Source organism: Callorhinus ursinus, unplaced genomic scaffold, assembly GCF_003265705.2.
Source record: "Callorhinus ursinus isolate GAN/ISIS: 27379988/994484 unplaced genomic scaffold, GSC_fseal_2.0 scaffold7, whole genome shotgun sequence".
NCBI lineage: Eukaryota > Metazoa > Chordata > Mammalia > Carnivora > Otariidae > Callorhinus > Callorhinus ursinus.
Genome location: NW_027397069.1, coordinates 47,682,426 through 47,701,112, shown reverse-complemented (window position 1 = coordinate 47,701,112; position 18,687 = coordinate 47,682,426). Strand labels below are relative to the sequence as shown.

The following is an 18,687-nucleotide window of genomic DNA, read 5'->3' as shown; positions in this document are numbered from 1 at the left end:
TATTAATTCTTCTTTGAATGTTTGGTGGAATTCACTAGTAGAGCCGTCTGGTCTGGACTTCCATTTGTTGAGAGCTTTTTGATTAAAGATTCAGTTTCCTTACTAGTAAAATGCTTTATATGAGTACAGCTACTTGCACTTTCTTTTGGTTTCCACTTGCACAGAATATCTTTTCTCATCTCTTCACTTTGAGTCTGTGTGTATTTTTACATCTAAAATGAATCTCTTGTAGATGGCTTATAGATGAGTCTTGGTATTTTATCCATTTAGCCACTCTGTGTCTTTTGGTTGGAGAATTTAGTCCATTTACATTCATGGTAATTATTAATAGGTATGTGTTTATTGTCATTTTGTTAATCGTTTTCTGGCTATTTTTGTCGTTCTCTGTTTCTTCTCTTACTCTCTTCTTTTGTAGTTTGTTGGCTTTCTTTAGTGTTATGTTTATATTCTCTTTTTATTTTTGTGAATTTAGTATAGGTTATTTCTTTGTAGTTGCCATGAGGCTTGCATATAATATCTCTGCAACAGCCTATTTTAAGTTGATAACAACTTAAGTTTAATCCCATTGTAAATCTCAACATTCTTGCTCTTCCCTCTCATGTTTTATGTTTTTGCTGTCACATTTTACATTTTTTATCTTACATATCCCTTAATTAATTATCATAATTATAGCCATTTTTACTACTTTTGGCTTTTAACCTTCATACTATCTTTATAAGTGATTAATTCACTATGTTTACTATGTATTTACCTTTCCAATGAGGTTTATTTTCATATGCATTCTTAATACTAATTAGCACCCTTTCTTTTCAGCTTAAAGTCCTTTTAACATTTCTTGTAAGGCTGGGTTAGTAGTGATGACTTATTTAGCTTTAGCTTATCTGGAAAATTCTTTATCTGTTTTTCACTTCTGAGTGATAACTTTGCCAGGTAGAGTATTCTTAGTTAACAAGGTTTTTTTCAGTCCTTCGAATATATCATGCCACTCCCTTCTGGTGTACAATGTGACTGCTGAAAAATCTGCTGACTGCCTTATGGGTGTTCCCTTGTATGTAGCAAGTTGTTTGTCTCTTACTTTTGCTTTTAATATTCTCTTCTCGTCTTTTACTTTTGACATTTTAATTATAATGTGTCATGGTGTAGGTCTCTTTAGGTTCCTCTTATTTGGAATTTGCTGGGATTCCTGCATCTAGATGTCTGTTTCCTTCCCTGGGTTAGAGAAGTTTTCAGCCATTATATTTTCAAATAAAATTTCTGCCTCTATCTCTCTCTTCTCCTTCCTGGGGCCCTGTGGTACAAATGTTAGTCCATTTGATGTTGTCCCTTAAGTCCCTTAAAGTGTCTTTACTTTTTGTAATTTTTTTTTTGTTTTTGATGCTTTGATTGGGTTAGCTCCACTGCCTTGTCTTTGAGTTGTCATCTGGTCTGCTCTTGAACCTTTTCAGTTCAGTTATTTTATTCTCCAACATTGTGACTTCTGTCTGACACTTTTTTTTTATATTTTCCATCTCTCTTTTCAAATTCTTACTGCATCCATTCATTCTTCTCAGTTTGGTGAGCATCTTTATGACCATTACTTTGAACTCTTTATCAGGTAAATTACTTATCTCATTTTATTAAAGTTTTTAATTCTGAGGTTTTATCTTGTTCTTCCATTTGGAACATATCCTCTGTTATTTCATTTTGCTTGACTCTGTTGATTTCTATACAGGATGTGAGATGACTGCTTCTCCCAGTCTTTCAAAGGAGTGGCCTCATGCAGATGAACCTTGTCCTTCAACCCTGCGTTAGCTCTTGATTGTCTCTTAAATCTTTGTGCTTGTCCAAGCTGCCCATTATATTCTTAATAGTTCCCAGTAATTGAGGATGTGCCAAGATCTCTGTATCCCATATGGGAGGATCTCAGCACTTAGGTTCAGGCTGACTGGAAACCACATGCTCAGGTGTCAGCTTTTTTTAAAAGTATGCAAATATATACAGTCCTGTGTATCACAAGTGGAAGCCCCACTGACCACAAAAACCAGGTGATCTGGAGGTGTCTGTTGGGTGACAGCCACAGAGATTGGGGCTCCAGACAAGTGTATAAGCCCTTTCCTGGGTGATACTGATGAACTGGAGCAAGGCCAAGAGAGAGAGCCAAGATGGCACCCACAGCCTATGTTCCTTGAGAGTGTGCCATAGGCCTCTACATGTATTCCAGACCTGAAGCTTGCTCCTCAGGCTGAATCTCCAGGACAAGCAAAGGGGCCTCCTTCACAGAAGACTGAGGATTGTGCCTCAGTCCACTGTCTATGCAGTGTCCTAAGTTGGTAGCCTGCCAAGAACCATCTTTACGATTGCCACAGTCCCGTGGGACCCAGAAATCCAAGCACCCCTAGCCACCATGTGATTAAGGAGTATCTACGGGGTGACAGCTGCAGAAACCAGGGCACCAGATATGTGTAAATCTCCCCTCCAGGATACACTAGTGCTTTGGAGCATGTTAGAGGGTGAGCACAAGTCTCCAGAAAGGATTACAGCCAGCCCCAAGGTGCCTGTTTAATTAAATACTGCCCCTCAGGCCTCAGTCATGATGATTAGCTTATAGCTCTCCTTCATTGAAAGACTGAGCCCCTCGGTTTGTTGCCTATTGCTGTGCCCTGGGGGTAGTAGCTGTTTAAGAACTCTTTGTCCTTTGGTTACAGTCCTGTGGGACCCACAAGTGTAAGCCCCACTGGCTACCAGAGCCAGGTGATGTAGAGGTATCTTCTGGCAGCAGTCCCAAAACTCAGGGTGCCAGACAGAAGTATGAGCTCCTTTCTGGGTGACACTGATTATCATAGTCGTATGGGACCAGGAGTGCAAGCTCCCCTGGCCTCCAGAGCCAGGTGATCAAGAGGTGACTCCTGGGTGGCAGCCTGAGAAATTGAGGCACCAGACACACATAAAAGGATCTTTTCCTGGAGATTCTGGTGCTCTGAATCGCAGCAAAGGGAGAGCACAAAGATAGCACCTGCCAGTCTCCATCCCCAGAGAGTGTTCCAGCAGGCTTCTACATGTGTGTGTTAAATTAGATGCCTGTCCCACAGGCCAGTGCTTTAACGGAAGCAGGTGAGCCTCCTTCACTTTAAGTCTGGGCACAGTCAGCTGCCTCTGAACTGGGCCCTGGGGCAGGTCAGTTTCTCAGATCACCAGAGTCTTGTGGGTCTCAGGATGCAAGCCCTGTTGGTTTTCAAGATTAGATGTTTTGGGGGTGCCTGGGTGGCTCAGTTGGTAAGCGTCTGCCTTCAGCTCAGGTCATGATCCCAGGGTCCTGGGATCGAGCCCCACATTGGGCTCCCTGCTCCGGGGGAAGTCTGCTTCTCCCTCTCCCACTCCCCCTGCTTGTGTTCCCTCTCTCGCTGTGTCTCTGTCAAATAAATAAATAAAATCTTTAAAAAAAAATGAGATGTTTTAAGGGCTCATATCTCAAGTGTATGTCTTAGAAGTTGGGATGCTCAATATGGGGTTCGAACCCTTCATTCCTCAGGGGGAAGCTCCAGGTTTTGAGTTCCCAGTTATAGGATGCTGCGCTAGGGGTGAGGTTTATGGGGAGACTGTATCCCAGCCTCTCCTACTTGCTCTGATGGTTTTCTTCTCATTTGCATAGTTATCATTCAGCTAGCTTTTAGATTTTTCTAAGAGGAAATTATTTCATATGTTGCTATACAATCTGCATGTCCATGGAAGGAGGTGACTTCAGGGTCTTCCTACACTGCCATCTTGAACTGGAACTCTAGATGCTTTCCTTAGCATGACGATATCTTTATTGTTAACTTTATTATTTCATCTTGATTATACAGAACACAATTAACTTCTAGTTCTTTTTTCTCTAGCACATGATAGTGATGGAAGACATGCTGAAGGACTTTCTTCTCGGAGAACACCTATTATTGGTTGGTAACCAGGTGAGTTATGTATGGCTGGAACTCAATTACTAATGAGTGCATGGTAATAACAGCTTAAAAGTGGTAAGTTTTTTCTCCTTGTTGGAATATGTTTTTAGAGGTGATTCTTTTTTTCCAACTAAATGAGCACATTTTTTTTGTGAGATTCTTTTTTCCAACTTTAATTAAGCACAAAGGTTCTTCCACCTTCTAAAATTTAGAATTACCTCAGAGCTGAAATCACCATTCAATCTCCCATCAAGTTCTGTCCGTTCTACCTCACAAACATTGATTCTTCTTTCCCACATCTGTCACCCTAGCCCAGCTCATCATCGTCTATCACCTGAACTGCAGCAGTCCTTTGCTCATATAGCTGTACCTCAGCCTTCCTCCCACTCTGATCTACTCTTCACTCTGCAGCCAGATTGATACTTGTTGAACTACAAAGTCTCTCTTTTTTGCTTAAATTGGCTTCCCGTTGCTCTTAGGTATAGTCTTCAGTATGGCTAATGGTGTCCTGCAGGCGGCCTCTGCCCGCCTTTCTAGTCCTAAGCCTTGTCTCCTTCCTTTGTCTCACTCGGTAGTAGCTTGAGCCACTCTGAACTTCCTTCAGTTTTATCATCTCTGCCCTGGTCCTCGGTGCATGCTGTTCTCTACATGGAGCACTCCCAGTCCCCTTCTCTACCCCTTACCCCTAACTCCTGAGGGGTCTTCCCTTGTCCCTAGCTGAGTTAGGTTTCCCCTACTTTTACACCTTTCTATCTCCCTGTCATCACACTGGTCATGTTACTCTGTTTACATATAGAATGATTGTCTTTCCGGGCACCTGGGTGGCTCAGTTGGTTAAGCGACTGCCTTCGGCTCGGGTCATGATCCTGGAGTCCCAGGATCGAGTGCCGCATCGGGCTCCCTGCTCAGCAGGGAGTCTGCTTCTCCCTCTGACCCTCCCCCCTCTTATGTGCTCTCTCTCTCTCTCTCACTTTCTCTCTCAAATAAATAAATAAATCTTTAAAAAAAAAAGAATGATTGTCTTTCCAACTTATTTATGTGATCCTCAAGGGCAGGGACCATAGTTCTCTTGCTTATCTCTGTGTCCTTAGTTCCTAGAACGGTGTCTGCCACATAGTAGATATTCAGCATGTGCTTATGGAGGCAGTGGATGGACATTTTCTACTTAGAAGGTTCTGATAATGTTCCCCAATTGAATTATCAGATTCACAGTGAACAGCAACTTTATTTTTTTAAATTGGTCTTAAATTAACAATAAACTTTCAGAAGGAGTTTGGTCTTTATTTTTCCTTTTTTTAACTTATAAAAACAATACATATTCTTTATATATTTAGTCCTCAAACTTATGATTTAAAGTGTTGTTGTTGTTGTTTTTTAATAAAAATGGGCAAATTGAATGGCTTACTGATTGAATGCACAGGTTTGGAAGTTAGCGGGCTTAGAGGTGTAGTAGGAACACTTTCCCTGATGGCTGTGACTGTGGGCAAATTGCTTATCTTACAAGGCTCGGTTCCCTGATAGCAAACCTGGACATAAAAATAGCATGCACTCAGGTAAGAGCCATGTGACTCTGGGGACTGAGGAGAGCTATGCAGGATGAGGGTGAGGTAGAACAGAGGTTTCTTCTCCTTTATGATTAATGAAAAAGGGGCAGTGTGCTTTGAAATTACTCTAGATCACTATAGAGATGTTGATGGGAAATCTGGTATGCTACGTCTAGTCTATTTGCAAGCCCAAAGAAGAGAACAAGACAGTAGGACGAAGGGCTGGGCAGTGGGGCAGAGCGAAAAGCTGCTACGGCTCTGTGGGTCCATGCCTGGACCCCAGCACTTGGTGCGATAGGAGATCCCACTGATTTTCAGGCTTGCCTCAGGTTGGCTCAGCAACCACTGGGGAGAGCTGGCAAGTTGAGTGTTGTCAGAAGGAGCAAGGCTGGGGGCATGGTTATCACATGCGTCTCTCAATCACCGGGTCACAAACTGCACCTTTCTTCAGCAGATCACAGTGTCTTGCCTTCTTTTGTCCTTGTTCTGTCATCCTCCGCTTTGGAGAAAGAATAATTGACAGAGGGAGATTGTATTCAGTGTAAATTTGCTATGTTTAACTGGCCTTTTTCATATCAGAAAGGTCTTTTGTTCATTCATTAGAAACCTCTAAGACCGTCAGTGTCATATAATAGTAGCAATGTTGGAGGAACTTACAGATTTGCTAAGTAAATTCTTACCCTGTGTCCATTGAATTATCTCGTGAACAAGACTAACTCTTTTAGGCTGTTTGATGTCCTCCTGACATTTGATGTCCTCCATTGTCTAATGCCACTCTGCATACAGCCTGTTTCATTCCTTCCCTCAAACTCTTGTCGTCAGATACATTTAACACTATTCTCCAAACCTGTCTTATCGTAAGTGTCATATCCCAGTCTTTGACCTTACCAGCAAGCTCTCTTCTTTCCCTCATCTTTGCCTTTTGAAATTCTTCCAACCCCAGAGTGGCAACGTGCTCTCACTGACTGAATTCCTTATTTTGTAAATTTGCAACTGTCAGTGAAGGAAACAAATAAATTAGATAGAATCCAGGGAGTGCCTACTTAAGAGAGTAAGTAGTTAAGTGGTCCATTCAACTGGATAGGTTTATGTACTGACAGGATCAGAAAAGCAGAAAGCTGGGAATCCAGAGACCTACCTTCTAATCCAAACTTTTCAGTTCTCTAGGTGATACTGGATAGATTGCTATTACTCTTTAATGGGCTTTTTCTTTATTCTTCTCTCTCTCTCTCTTTTTTCCCTTATCTGTAAAATGATGGGATTAGAATTGGTATTTTGTAAGGTCCCTCTGGCTCTAATATTCTATAATATGCTTCTTTAATAAAGTTTTCCTGAACAAAGGCCTGAAGCTTTGGCCCCGTTCCCTGAGCTGTTATAGCAGCTCAGTTATCGATTTCTTTTGGCTTGCCTTAGACTTATGTATCTACCTGCCATCTCTCTACTAAACAGAGAGAGAACCCCTTGAGAAAAGCTTTAGTTATTTTTGACTAGCATGCAGTAGACATTCAACAAATGTTTGCTGAATCAATCAGAGCCTGTTCATCTTATAGGTGAAATTTGGTACCCTTTTACCCACCTCTCCCTGTTACCCCACCCCCAGCCCCCAGCCCCTTCTCTACTCTGTTACTGGGTTCAACTTTTTTTTTTTTTTTAATTCCACATATAAGTGATACCACACAGTATTTGTCTTTCCCTCTCTGGCTTAGTTCACTTCTCACAGTGCCCTCCAGGTTCATTAGAGTTAGACTCTTGACTGCTTCCATTTGGTACATACAAGGCAGTGTGAAGCCACCTGCAATATTTGTTGGCAAAGGCAGAGCAAGAACCCCACAGAGGTGTGTTTTGCTGAGGATGGAATGGAGTTTCATGTTCTCCTTCCCTGCGCTTGCCTCAGAGTTCTGATCATCTAGATTTCTTACTCAGGAATGTGTGCTTTTACAGCCATAGTAACTCAGCCCATAGTAACTCATCAGTAGCTTTGAAAATGTCTTGCTTCATTGATCAGTGGCATTTCGGCACCTCTCAATATTCTATGCACCTTCTCACCTGCGCCCTTATTTCTATCTCGTGAAACAGAATAACAAATAAAGGAAAAAAAGACAGGCAAGTAGAGGTAGAGCTGGTAGGCTGGGGACTGCTGACTCTCATGGGGTGATGTCACTGGTGTTTTCACTCAAATGCAAAGTGACAAGTGAGAAAATGTCTATTTTAGTCACATGATTAATTTTTTTAAATTTTCTTAAAGATTTTATTTATTTATTTGAGAGTGAGAGTGAGCGAGAGAGAGAGAGAGAGAGAGAGAGAGAGAGCACAAGCAGGGGGAGGGGCAGAAGGTGAGGGAGAAGCCGACTCTGCACTGAGCAGGGAGCTCACGCGGGGCTCCATCCCAGGACCGTGGGATATGACCTGAGCAGCCGCTTAACCGACGGAGCCATCCAGGTGCCCCCGCGTGATTTATTTTGAACCTAAGTAAACTATTTTTAGCAGTTGATCAGGCTCCTTTCTTTCTCTTTCTAAAATGTTACATGATGACTACTCAAAAAAGAAAAGAAAGAAATCAGAAGTATGGCTTTGGGGATTCAGCATTGGCAGAGAAGCCAGCAGTGGGTTGGTGTAATTACACAATAAAGTGGGATGAACGCTCTTAATACAAACTGTCTATAGATACATACAGTCTACCTGGCCTTCTGTTTGCAAACTAGAAACTGGCCGAAGTCCATGAAAGAAACTTTCTCATAGTTGAAGTTACACATTTGGAGATGTCTCGAAAGATTGCTTTGTTATCAGGAGCAGCTTTTACAATGAGCAAATTCAAGAGTAAGTGGTAATCTTGAGGTATCTCAAGGTTTATCATCTTTATAAGCCCAGTCCCACCTTTTCTTTCCATATAATACTCTCTTTTCGAAGAAACCTGATATTAGACAAGATTTTATAACTGTTGGGAAGCTGAGAAGAGTTCCGTAAAAATCACTTACCGTAGCAAAATTAAGTAGCCCACATCTTATTTTGGTGAAGTAAAATTGATTTTTTTTTTTATCCTTTCAATTTTCTGTGTCGGATTTTATGGCACAGTGTGGCAGCTTTCCAGTAAGAGAAGCAGAATTGCTGCCTTTCAGCCAAAAGGGATAGGTGCCTGAAATTACACACGTCTGATGGTCCCTTGTACATAATGCTGCATATTGTAGAATGACTTTTGTATGCTGCTACATGCATTATTTTCCACTACTTTAATTATAACATCACATGTGCCTTTGGTGCAGTTAGGAGTCCTCATGCTGGCTTTTTTTTTTTTTTTTTAAATCATAGCATGAGTTTCTATTTATTTTAGCTTTCCTGAAAGGGAAAAAAAAGAAATGCCTATTTATTTTTGAGTCAGTGAAGCTTCTTCTGTCCCAACTCTACTGGAGAATAAGCCTCTTTTCTTCGCATATTTTCTTTTCCTTTGATTTATAGAGCTGTATTCTGTTTGATACACAAAATAATTGATTGTGAATGGGGTTATAGAATCAACCTATAGGTGCATAATTTTTGTTGTTTAAAAACTCCCTAAGAATAAACTTATGATTTTATGTAAGAACGCTTGAATTTTGAGAGACAGTTGCATTTTATCACATATTTGAAGGAAGAACTATTCCAGCCATACAGTGTTTTAAAATGCTCGTGTATCCCCTTACATAAGAGTTATTTTTCTGATGTGTAGTATTTTATTTTAGGGGATAAAAATTTAGATAAAATTGCAAAGCAAATCACCAAATTTTAATTTATATTAATGAGACATAGTTAATGATTTGCAATGACTTCTAAATGAATATAATCTAGTAATTTGCCAGATTTGTCTCCTTGCTTCCTCCCATCCTTCCTTCCTTCCTTTTTTTTTTTTTTTTTTTTTTGGTTTCTTTCTTTCTTCGTTTTTGAGCCAGCCCTTTGTATCATTTTACCAATAATAGTGGTGTGGTGAAATTTTCATACTTAAGCTCTCCTTGGATTCCACAGTTCATATTGTTTGCCCTTATCAAAATTCTGTTGTGTTATGTCTTTACCAAATAAAAAGTCAGCTCTGGCTGATTTTCATATAGGATGTCTCCTTTATCCCTGACTTTCATGTGCTTCATGTTTTTACAGTACTGATTCTTTAGGTATTCTTTTCAGTTACATCATTAGAAAATAACTCTTAATTTTATTTTCCTGCTAAAAGTTATAAGTGGCTCCTGTTTGCCTATCAGATAAAATCTCTTTCATAGGCACACTCAAAACAAATTGTGACCTGGCTCCTTTTATAATTTTAATTCTTCCAAATTCGAGTTTCTTACCCTCCCAGAGTAAACCAGGCCCTTTTGCGCCCTCCCCCCGCCTTTTTTCATACTGTTTGCTTCATACGGTACTTCCCCTTGTCTTTGCCAAGGAAAGTCCTGCCAGTTTTCAAAAGCATGTTTGATGTTCCTTCTTCAGTGAAGCCATTCTTAGTCTTTCCCAAATTGAAATAATCTTGGTTTTTCCTGAAATTTTATAGTATTTTTTCACTCTTTTAAAGTTGTTGTGATATGTATTTGATTTCATCTACAATTGAATTATAAGTTTCTTATGAGTAAGGGTTAAAAATGGTAATATTTGTACATTTTCTAATTTCCAGTTTCCTTTTTTTAAAATCATGTCATTTAGTTCTACAACAGCCTTTTGAGGTAAATATTTTTATGTTCCACATTTTACAAATCAGCCTTTTAAAACTCAAAAAGGTTAAAATATTTGCTCAAGATCATATTAGTTAGTTAATGGCAGAGTTAAGGCTCAGACCTCCCAAGCTCAAACTTATTTTTCTGCCATAGCACACTAATGCTTACACTAGTAACAATAATAACAACAGCAACAACAGTAATACTATGTAATTGCTAACTTTGGTTGAGTGCCTATAGTAGGCCAGGACAGTGCTTCACATACAGAATACAGGGCATTTTCTAAATTTCTACAAAAACTAGAGTATATAATGAACCCCTTTGTGCTAGTTACTTAGCCTCAAAAATTAACAACATTTTATCCAACTTGTTTTATCTATTTCCCCTACACTTTTTGATGTTGTCTTTTCATACATTATTCTTTTACATAATGCATTTTTCTCATAGCTATCTCAGTATTTATTTCTAATATACCCACAATTCATTATTACACCTAGTAAATTGATAATAATCCCTGAATATACTCTGATACCCTATTTTCAGTTTTCCTCAGTTATTTCCAAAGGTGTCATTTTACAGTTTATTTCAGTCAGCATTTAAACAAGGTTGGTAATTGTATTTAGCTGAAAAAGGAGATATATAGTCTCTTTGAAAAAGGAAAGATATACCTTCCTGTTGTCTTTATCCTGAGAGGTGCTAACAAATGTTCATGAATATAAACATTTTATTCAGAATTATACCAATATTGATAAACTTCTGAGGAAATATTGTATAGAGTATTTTTGTTAAGCCAGTTTAAGTCCCTGATTAATTTGTACAGTGACATCAAACCATACCCATTTTTTTTTCCAGGCTAGAAATAACTGCTTTCTTTTCTGAACTTCATAGCCTTTGACTTTGAGATATTTACACACGATGAAAATCAGTAAACATATATTTAGTGCCAACTAAGCAGAACTCTATGCACATTGTTACTATATAATTCTATATAATTCTTTGTATCTCATTCCACCTATTAATCATAGGCTTACTGTGATCATGGACTTAGTTTTTCTCCTGGTAAAGTCATGTTTGTTGAATTATTTAGTATCGAGAGACTGTGAGTATTTTATTGCCAAAATTAAAGAACGTGAGAATTTTGCTAATTAATCATTTGAACTGAGCCCTGGCAGGTTACTACCACGCAACATCAGAAAAATACCATGTTGCCATGCCAGCGTAATTGTGTAGGACCTGTGAAGGGACCGAATACTTTGTCCCGAAATCTTCTTGCCTGTAGTACCCAGCTGGTAGTGGCAGCAGGGAATTTGATGACTAAGTATGCTGTGCTTCCAGTAGCCCCAACAGCCTGGGAGTCCCAAGCCTATGAAATACTTGGGTTTATCAAATACAGTGACATTCATCTTTATGTTATGTTACATTGTGGTGTGTCCCTTCTCCAACCCCTTGCTTAGTGAAGTTGCTTGAATTGCAATCGGGAAATTCTTTACCATTCTACCACCTTCTCTCTCATATTTAGTCTGTTGGTCCAGTGTTTCTTAGTGAATTTTTTTTCCGGCACTTATTCTAAATCTGTATTTTGTACTTGCACATACATTGATTCCCCCCCCCCCCACAGTATTTGTCATAGCTCCTTTGGTCATACCTAATGACCAAACTAAGAGTGTACCTTTGCCGTTTATAGCAACACAGTATTTCAAAGAGAAATTGCAGGGATGTGGCTTTTATTATTCCTGTTTGAAAAAGAGGTTATGACTTTGACAGAAAGCTTTATAAGTCAGCATATTTGCGAGCCATGCAAACTTGTAGTGCAGTTGAAATGTATGTCTTCTCATCTGACTTTTGGGTACTGTTCCTTGGCTCTGTGACAGGGAAGACATTTGTGCAAATGTTTAGGATTGTTTACCATTCAGTTTTAATAAAATTTTTTTGATTACCTAAGTAATGTATGTTTGCTGAGAGAATTCAGAAAATAAGAAATTTCCAAAGATTCATAGAGCAGTAATTTCACATTTTATTATGGGATTACAGAATATTAGAATAAAAATAGTGTTTAGAGACCAGCTTGTCTAGGCCCTCTATATTCAAATGAGCAGATCTAGGCTCAGATGGTGGTAGAGACCTCCGTCTGGGGACAGATGAAGCAGAGAGCATAATCCAGGTCTCTTAACTGCTAGTATATTAAGGTTTTCAAGTGGAAGCAAAGAATTAGAAAGTTCAACATTTGATGAACATTATAAGGTTTAAAAAAGCAGCTGTCATTTATTTCTCCTGATTTTACTGTAATATTAGTCTCTTTAGTTTGTTATTTTTTACTGCCCTTGGTAGTGGTTAATGACCATCATATAGTAGCTTTTTAAAAAAGGAAATGAGGACACTAGGCAGAAATCATCTATAAATATTAAACAGACTGATCTAACTCCACGAATGTTATTAAAGAATTAGGGGGAACTGGAAGGAATGCCCTAAGTTCAGAGAAACACGTGAGGGAAAGTGAATACTAGCAGTGGTAAACACTCCTTGGAGTCCATTTTAAAAATTACTGCAGAAGGAAAGATCCCATTTGACTTTCTCAGTGTTCTCCCTCTTGAACCTTGGATTCTATACAGGGAGTTCCTGGACACATGTTTTAGGCTGTTATAACCTTGGAGTCACTGATCTTGACTCTGTGACATCAGGATCTAAACTCCCATGTTCATCAGTTCAGGGAGGCAACCTCTTGACATTTTCTTTGCAGTATGGCGAGACAGAAAACAGCCCAATCTGTTCAATCAGAATGGATGTGCCTTCAAATCCCACTGTGTGCAAGGTTCTTAACTACTTAGAATTTAACTTTGCTTCTCTCCAAAACAGGTACATTACCTCCAACTCACATGGGCTGGCGTGAGGATTCAAGAGATTAAGCACTGAAGGGGTGTGTATGCATACAACAGAGGGCTCCATAAATGTTAGCTTCCTCCTCTTTGTTTGCACAAAGGGAGCAGAAGCTTCCTGGAACAGCTTTCTCCCTCCTTTAGCAGGAGCACGTCGCATGACTTCCCTTTCCTTTCTTACTTTCTTTTCTCAAATTTTAGTAGTTAGTTATTCCCTGCAGGTTATATGTGAGGCGCTGGTGAGAGGCACATGAACTGGGGGCTGATCCTGGCCCCACGGAGCCAGTCCTCTTGCCAATGCACCTGACACGTTACTAGAATACAATGTGGTGACTGCTGTCAGATAGTGGTTTAGGAACCCAAAGGGGGAAACCATTCTGGTGCTCAGAGCAGAAGGAGAGAAAAGAATGGGAAAGTCAGGCAAAGCTTCTGGGAAGTAAGACGTTTCATCAGAACACTAAGGAGTGAGTGGAAGAAGATGGCTGGATGGGGGAAGGATGGGCTGTTCTAGTCAGAACAAAAAACATAAGCAAAGATGTGGAAGCACAAAGTTTCTGGAGGTTTTTGGTTGATGAAGAACGTGTTTGAGTGAGGGGGTGCCTGGGTGGCTCAGTCTGTTGAGTCTGCCTTCAGCTGAGGTTCCTGGAATTGAGCCCCAAATTGGACTCCCTGCTCAGTGGGGAGTCTGCTTCTCCTTCTCCCTCTGCCCTTCCCCCTGCTCATGCTCTCTCTCTCTCAAATAAATAAATCTTTAAAAATAAAAAAAAACACATGTTTGAGAGACTTACAGAGGGCTGACATAGCAGTTTGCAAGTTTACCTGCTACAGTAGGGATCCTTCATTTAAGTCCCAGGACATTTACTCTTAGCCCAAACCCCATCCCTAGACTCATCTTTTCTTGCATGCTCTCCATTCCTCTTTAGGTCTTCTCTCCTGCTCTACTCCCTTCTCCTCCTTCCCCTTGATGAGATACAGATGGCATTTCCCAAGTTATGGATGTTCTTCTTGTCCAGGAAGACAAGTCTACAGCCTTTTTCTTTAAAGGATTTTACTGCTAATCTCTCTGAAGAAACAGGATAACTAAAATAATAAACCTGAGGAATTTGAAAGAATCTCAGAATCTTTCAAAGTCCTTAAAGTCATGGTCCCTGATCTTTTCTCTCATAGAAACTGAAAGCATGTTTACTTCCTATCCTCTGTTTGATTCCTGTCTGTGGGACATAATATATTCCCTACTTCTCTTAATCCTGTAGTTAAAGGGCCATCTGACTCCTACCTCTTCAAAGGTTCTTCTCTCCAGTAGATTGTCAGAAAGAACACAATGAGACAGAATAGTAATGTAAAAGAAGGCACCATTCTCATGAGACAATTTGTATTTTTTTTTAAGATTTTATTTATTTATTTGACAGAGAGAGAGAGCGCGCACAAGCAGGGGGAGCTGCAGGCAGAGGGAGAAGCAGGCTTCCCGCAGAGCTACGAGCCCGATGCGGGACTCGATCCTAGGACCCTGGGATCATGGCCTGAATTGAAGGCAGACGCTTAACCAACTGAGCCACCCAGGCGTCCCAAGGCAGTTTGTATTTTTTCAGATCTCTCATTCCACAGCTTCCCTTTCCCTTTTTAAATTTTCACTCACTAAATATTATCCTCACTAAGAGTTAATAATGATGTAAAAGCTATTTATTTCATCCTAATTTCTATTAATACACATTTTACATACAGAATAATGACAAGTAAAGATAAATATTCACAGGAACAAAATGAAAATGGTAGCAGATTTGTTTTAGCAGTTGCACATTGGGTAATGTTTTGTTTTTTATATTTCCCAGTAAGGAAAACAAGTATGTGTAGCTTTTATGGTGGAAAAATAAGATACTATTTATGTATTTATTCAGTTAAAGTAATCCTCAGGATTTTCTGTTCTAGGCGAAAACTACGATTGAAAAGAGCAGATCATTGTAATTGTTCCTTTTTGCTCAGGATATTTACAGAAATTCCTTCTGAGGTTATGCTTTTAGCATTTCCTCGAAGGAACTGTCAGAGCTTTTAAAATGAAGTCAGAAATGACCTGATGAGATCTCTGTTCTAGAAAAATAACTAAACAACTTGTGGGCTGGCCTGTTGTGAGTCCGGAGGAGGGACACCAAGTAGGATCTTTTCTAAGATTTGGAGCAAGACGATGGGCCTCCCTTGAGTAGTGACAGTGCATTGGAGAGGAAGGAGCAGATATGGGAAGCAGGCACTTCAAAGTAAACAATCCAAAATTAAACTGCCTGTTTTTAAAACTAGATTTCCCTCCCCCACCCAGCAAATGCACTTCTCCCCTGTTTCATTTGTCAGTAAATGGCACCACCTTCCCCCCTGTTGCCCAAGATAGAAACCTTGACTTCTCTTCATCCCCACATCCAGTCCATCACCAAATCCTGTTAGTTCTTTTCCCTAGATATCTCTTTAATCCCTCCATTTCTTCTGCTCCTTAGTTGAAGCCACCATCATCTCCTGTTGGTTGAAGGAGTTTCCAAACTGCTTTCCTGTGCTTTCATTCTTTCTCTCTGCCAGATCATTATAATAGCAGAGTGATTTTCCAAAAATCAACATCTGATCCTATGACTCCTCTACTGCAGTGGCTTCTCGGTGCTTTTAGGAAACAGTCCAGACTCTTCTAAGTGGCTTCCAAGGCTTTGCCAGGGCTAGACCCTGCGTGCCATTTTTGTTTTGTTTCTTACCACTCCCTTCCCTCGTTCCTGCTCTAGCCTTTGATTTCTGTCAGACCTGTCCAGCGCTCCAGCTCACAATTACCCTCAAGTCTTTGCACATACTGTTCTGTCTACCTGGAACACTCCTCCTCCTCCTCCTCTTCCCCTTTACCTCCTTAAGTCTTTGATACCGCCCGGTAAACATCACAGTGTGTGGTGGGCCTTCCTGAGCCCTTTGCTGAAATCTTCAGGCGTCTTGGATGTCCCATATCATAACACTTATTACGGGTGTATCTATTATATTTGCTCACTTGTGTGTGTTTCCCACTAGACTGTAAGCTGTGATTGCGGCCATGGGTTGTGGCTGTTCTATTTACCTTCATATCTTGCTCAGCTAGTACAGTACCTATAACACTATGTGTTAAAATAGTTGATGAATTAGAAAAGGGAGGGAGGGAAGATAGGAAGGAAAGAAAGGAGAGAAAGGAGTGAGAAGAAAGAATAAAAACATTTTGCAGGTAGAGATCACACAGGTTCTAGTAACATTTTGAAGGAGGTCATGGGGAAAAAACAGAGTAGTCAGAAACATTCCAAGATTCATTCATGGAGCAGCTGGGTACATGGCAATACTCTTATATACTGGGATTAAAAAGAAAAAGGAGTAGGTTTCGGTGGCAGCATAATGAGTCCAGTATGAGCATCTGGGGCAGAAGTTCAATCGACAGTTAGGGATAGGGGATCTCAGCTGGAGCTTAGGAAAGAAGTGTGAGCCATGTGTGATGACTCCAGTTATGCGAGTGAGTGAGATTGCCCAGAGAGAATATATGGAGCAAGAAGACAGCTGAGGTTGACGTTCTGAAGACCCTAATAGAAAGGAAACAGCAAAAGAACTCCCTGGTGGCAGCTGGGGAAGTCACGTCCCATCCGACATTTATGGGACTTGTAAGCCCCTAAAACAGTGTGTTGCTCAGTAGCAGTCTGAGAAACCATGGCTGATTCAGTAACTTGGGAAGTGGGGAGGGAGCAGGAACTGCCAATAGTAGCTTTTCGTGATTTGTTTCTTTCAGGAAATCCTCTATATTTCTGACATTACAATGCATTTATGATACTTGCTTTTCTCTAGATTCATTGAAGTTAACAGATGTGATATATTAACAAATACATTTTACTCATCTGAATGTATCTATTTTAAATTTTATGTGTGTTGTAGCATGCCATTTAAAGCTTATGGAGCTTTGTAGTATACATGCAAATGTGAAAATATTTTCCTTCTCTTTGTTTCCATGTTAGGCTTATAATATTTTGGGAGAAATCCAGTTATCAGATTGCTAGAGGATGAAATGATCCATTGTTCTTACTTTCGTGTGTTTGTCAGTTTGACAGTCAGCTCTGATAACTGAATCTTTCACAGGCGAAATGTGTAAATTGGATCATTTGCAAATCTTGTCTGGTTTTTACAAGTCTGTAACTCATCATGGTTTCAAGTATTCATGATCTTTTTTAACATGGTCACAGTATATATCTTACTGGGATTTATACCCTTTTCCAGTACTTTGCAAATTCTCTGCATTCATTCATTCATTGGACACATATTTATTGAGTACCTTTTTCTGTCAGACACTCTGCAGGGCTCTGGGGATATAGCAGTAAGTAGGCCTGGACCTGCCCCCATGGCACTTTCAGTTCATAGAACAGTGAATAAGAGAGACTTTAAACAAGTTGTCTCTCATATAAATCTATGTATGCTTAAGAAGGAAAAAATACAGGTGCGTGTGGGAGATGAGGAAGGACCTGACTTATATCGGGAGGTAGTAAAGGCCTTTTTGAGGAGGGAATTAAGATAATGAATGAGAATGGCTAGGATAGCGAGTGAGAGAAAGCTGTCCTGGAGGAGAAGGATATGCTTGTGCAAAGCCCTGAGGTAGGAAGAGCTTGGGATCTTTGAGAACTGAAGGAAGTTGAGTGCGACCAGAACGGTGTTTGGGAGGAAACGAGTGACACACAGGAGGGCTGGAGGGATGGGTAGGACCTTGCAGGCCACAGGACGGATTTTCAAATTTATTCTAAATGCAGTGAGAAGCTATCAGATAGGGTTGAGCAGGAGAATGACATGATCTAATTTATCTGTTAAGAAGATGACTCTGGCTACAGTGTGGAAAATACGTTCAAAATAGCATGAATGGATATAGGGAACTGTTATGAGACTACTGCAGATATGTATTCTTGCTGTACAAAGTACAGTCTGCAGACCAGCAGCATTGGTCCCAACCTGGAAATGTCTTAGAAATACATAGTCTCAGACCCCACCCCAGACCTACTGAATCAGTCTGCATTTTAACAAGATCTCAAAGCTGATTCATTTGCTAATCAAAGCACGAGAAGCACTGTTCTAGACAAGATATGACATTGCTTTGGTTTTAAATGATTCCAGAGAAATTTGGCAAACTTAAGATATATTTTGGAAGTAGAAATGAGAGGAATTAGTAATGAATTGGGAGGTGGAGTGAGGATGACTGGGGTTTCTGCCAGAGATGGAGACATCATTAATTCATTTGACCAATACTTGAGTGCCTACTTTGTGCCAGCACTGTTCTAGACACTAGCAATACAGTAGTGAACGAAACCACCTTCCCAGTGAGCTGACATTTCCAGTCTGGGAGAAGGATAACACACAAATAAATAAATTGTTAGAATGTTAAATGATAATAAGTGCTTTGGAGAAAGAATTAGTTCTTGATTTTCCTCTGGGAAAAAAAAGACTTCCTCCCCTAGCCTTTCCCATCTTTTTGCTCAAAGAACTATCTAGAAGTAATCTTTGATCTTTCTTTTCCTTTATCCTCCCGTATCCAATCCATCAGCCAGTTTTGTCAACTTTACTTGCAAAACAGCTGGAATCCATTCTTCTCCATTTATACCCCCTAATCTAAGCCATCATGTCTCTCACCTGGACTCTTGCAGTAGCATTCCAACCGGCTTCCCGGTTTCCATCC

The 18,687-nt window shown here is 40.1% G+C and overlaps 1 protein-coding gene across 5 annotated transcripts in view; it reads left to right on the top strand.

Moving 5' to 3' along the window:
* VWA8 (von Willebrand factor A domain containing 8) overlaps positions 1–18,687 on the top strand; it is a 336,853-nt gene that overhangs the window by 148,157 nt on the left and 170,009 nt on the right. For all 5 annotated transcript variants that reach the window (XR_012378777.1, XR_012378779.1, XM_073894490.1 and 2 more), the window contains one exon: positions 3,855–3,926. Coding sequence is in view for 3 of the 5 variants with exons in the window: in XM_073894490.1 (XP_073750591.1) it covers positions 3,855–3,926 (72 nt within the window). In the remaining 2 variants the exon portion in view is untranslated. The remainder of the gene's footprint in view (positions 1–3,854; positions 3,927–18,687) is intronic.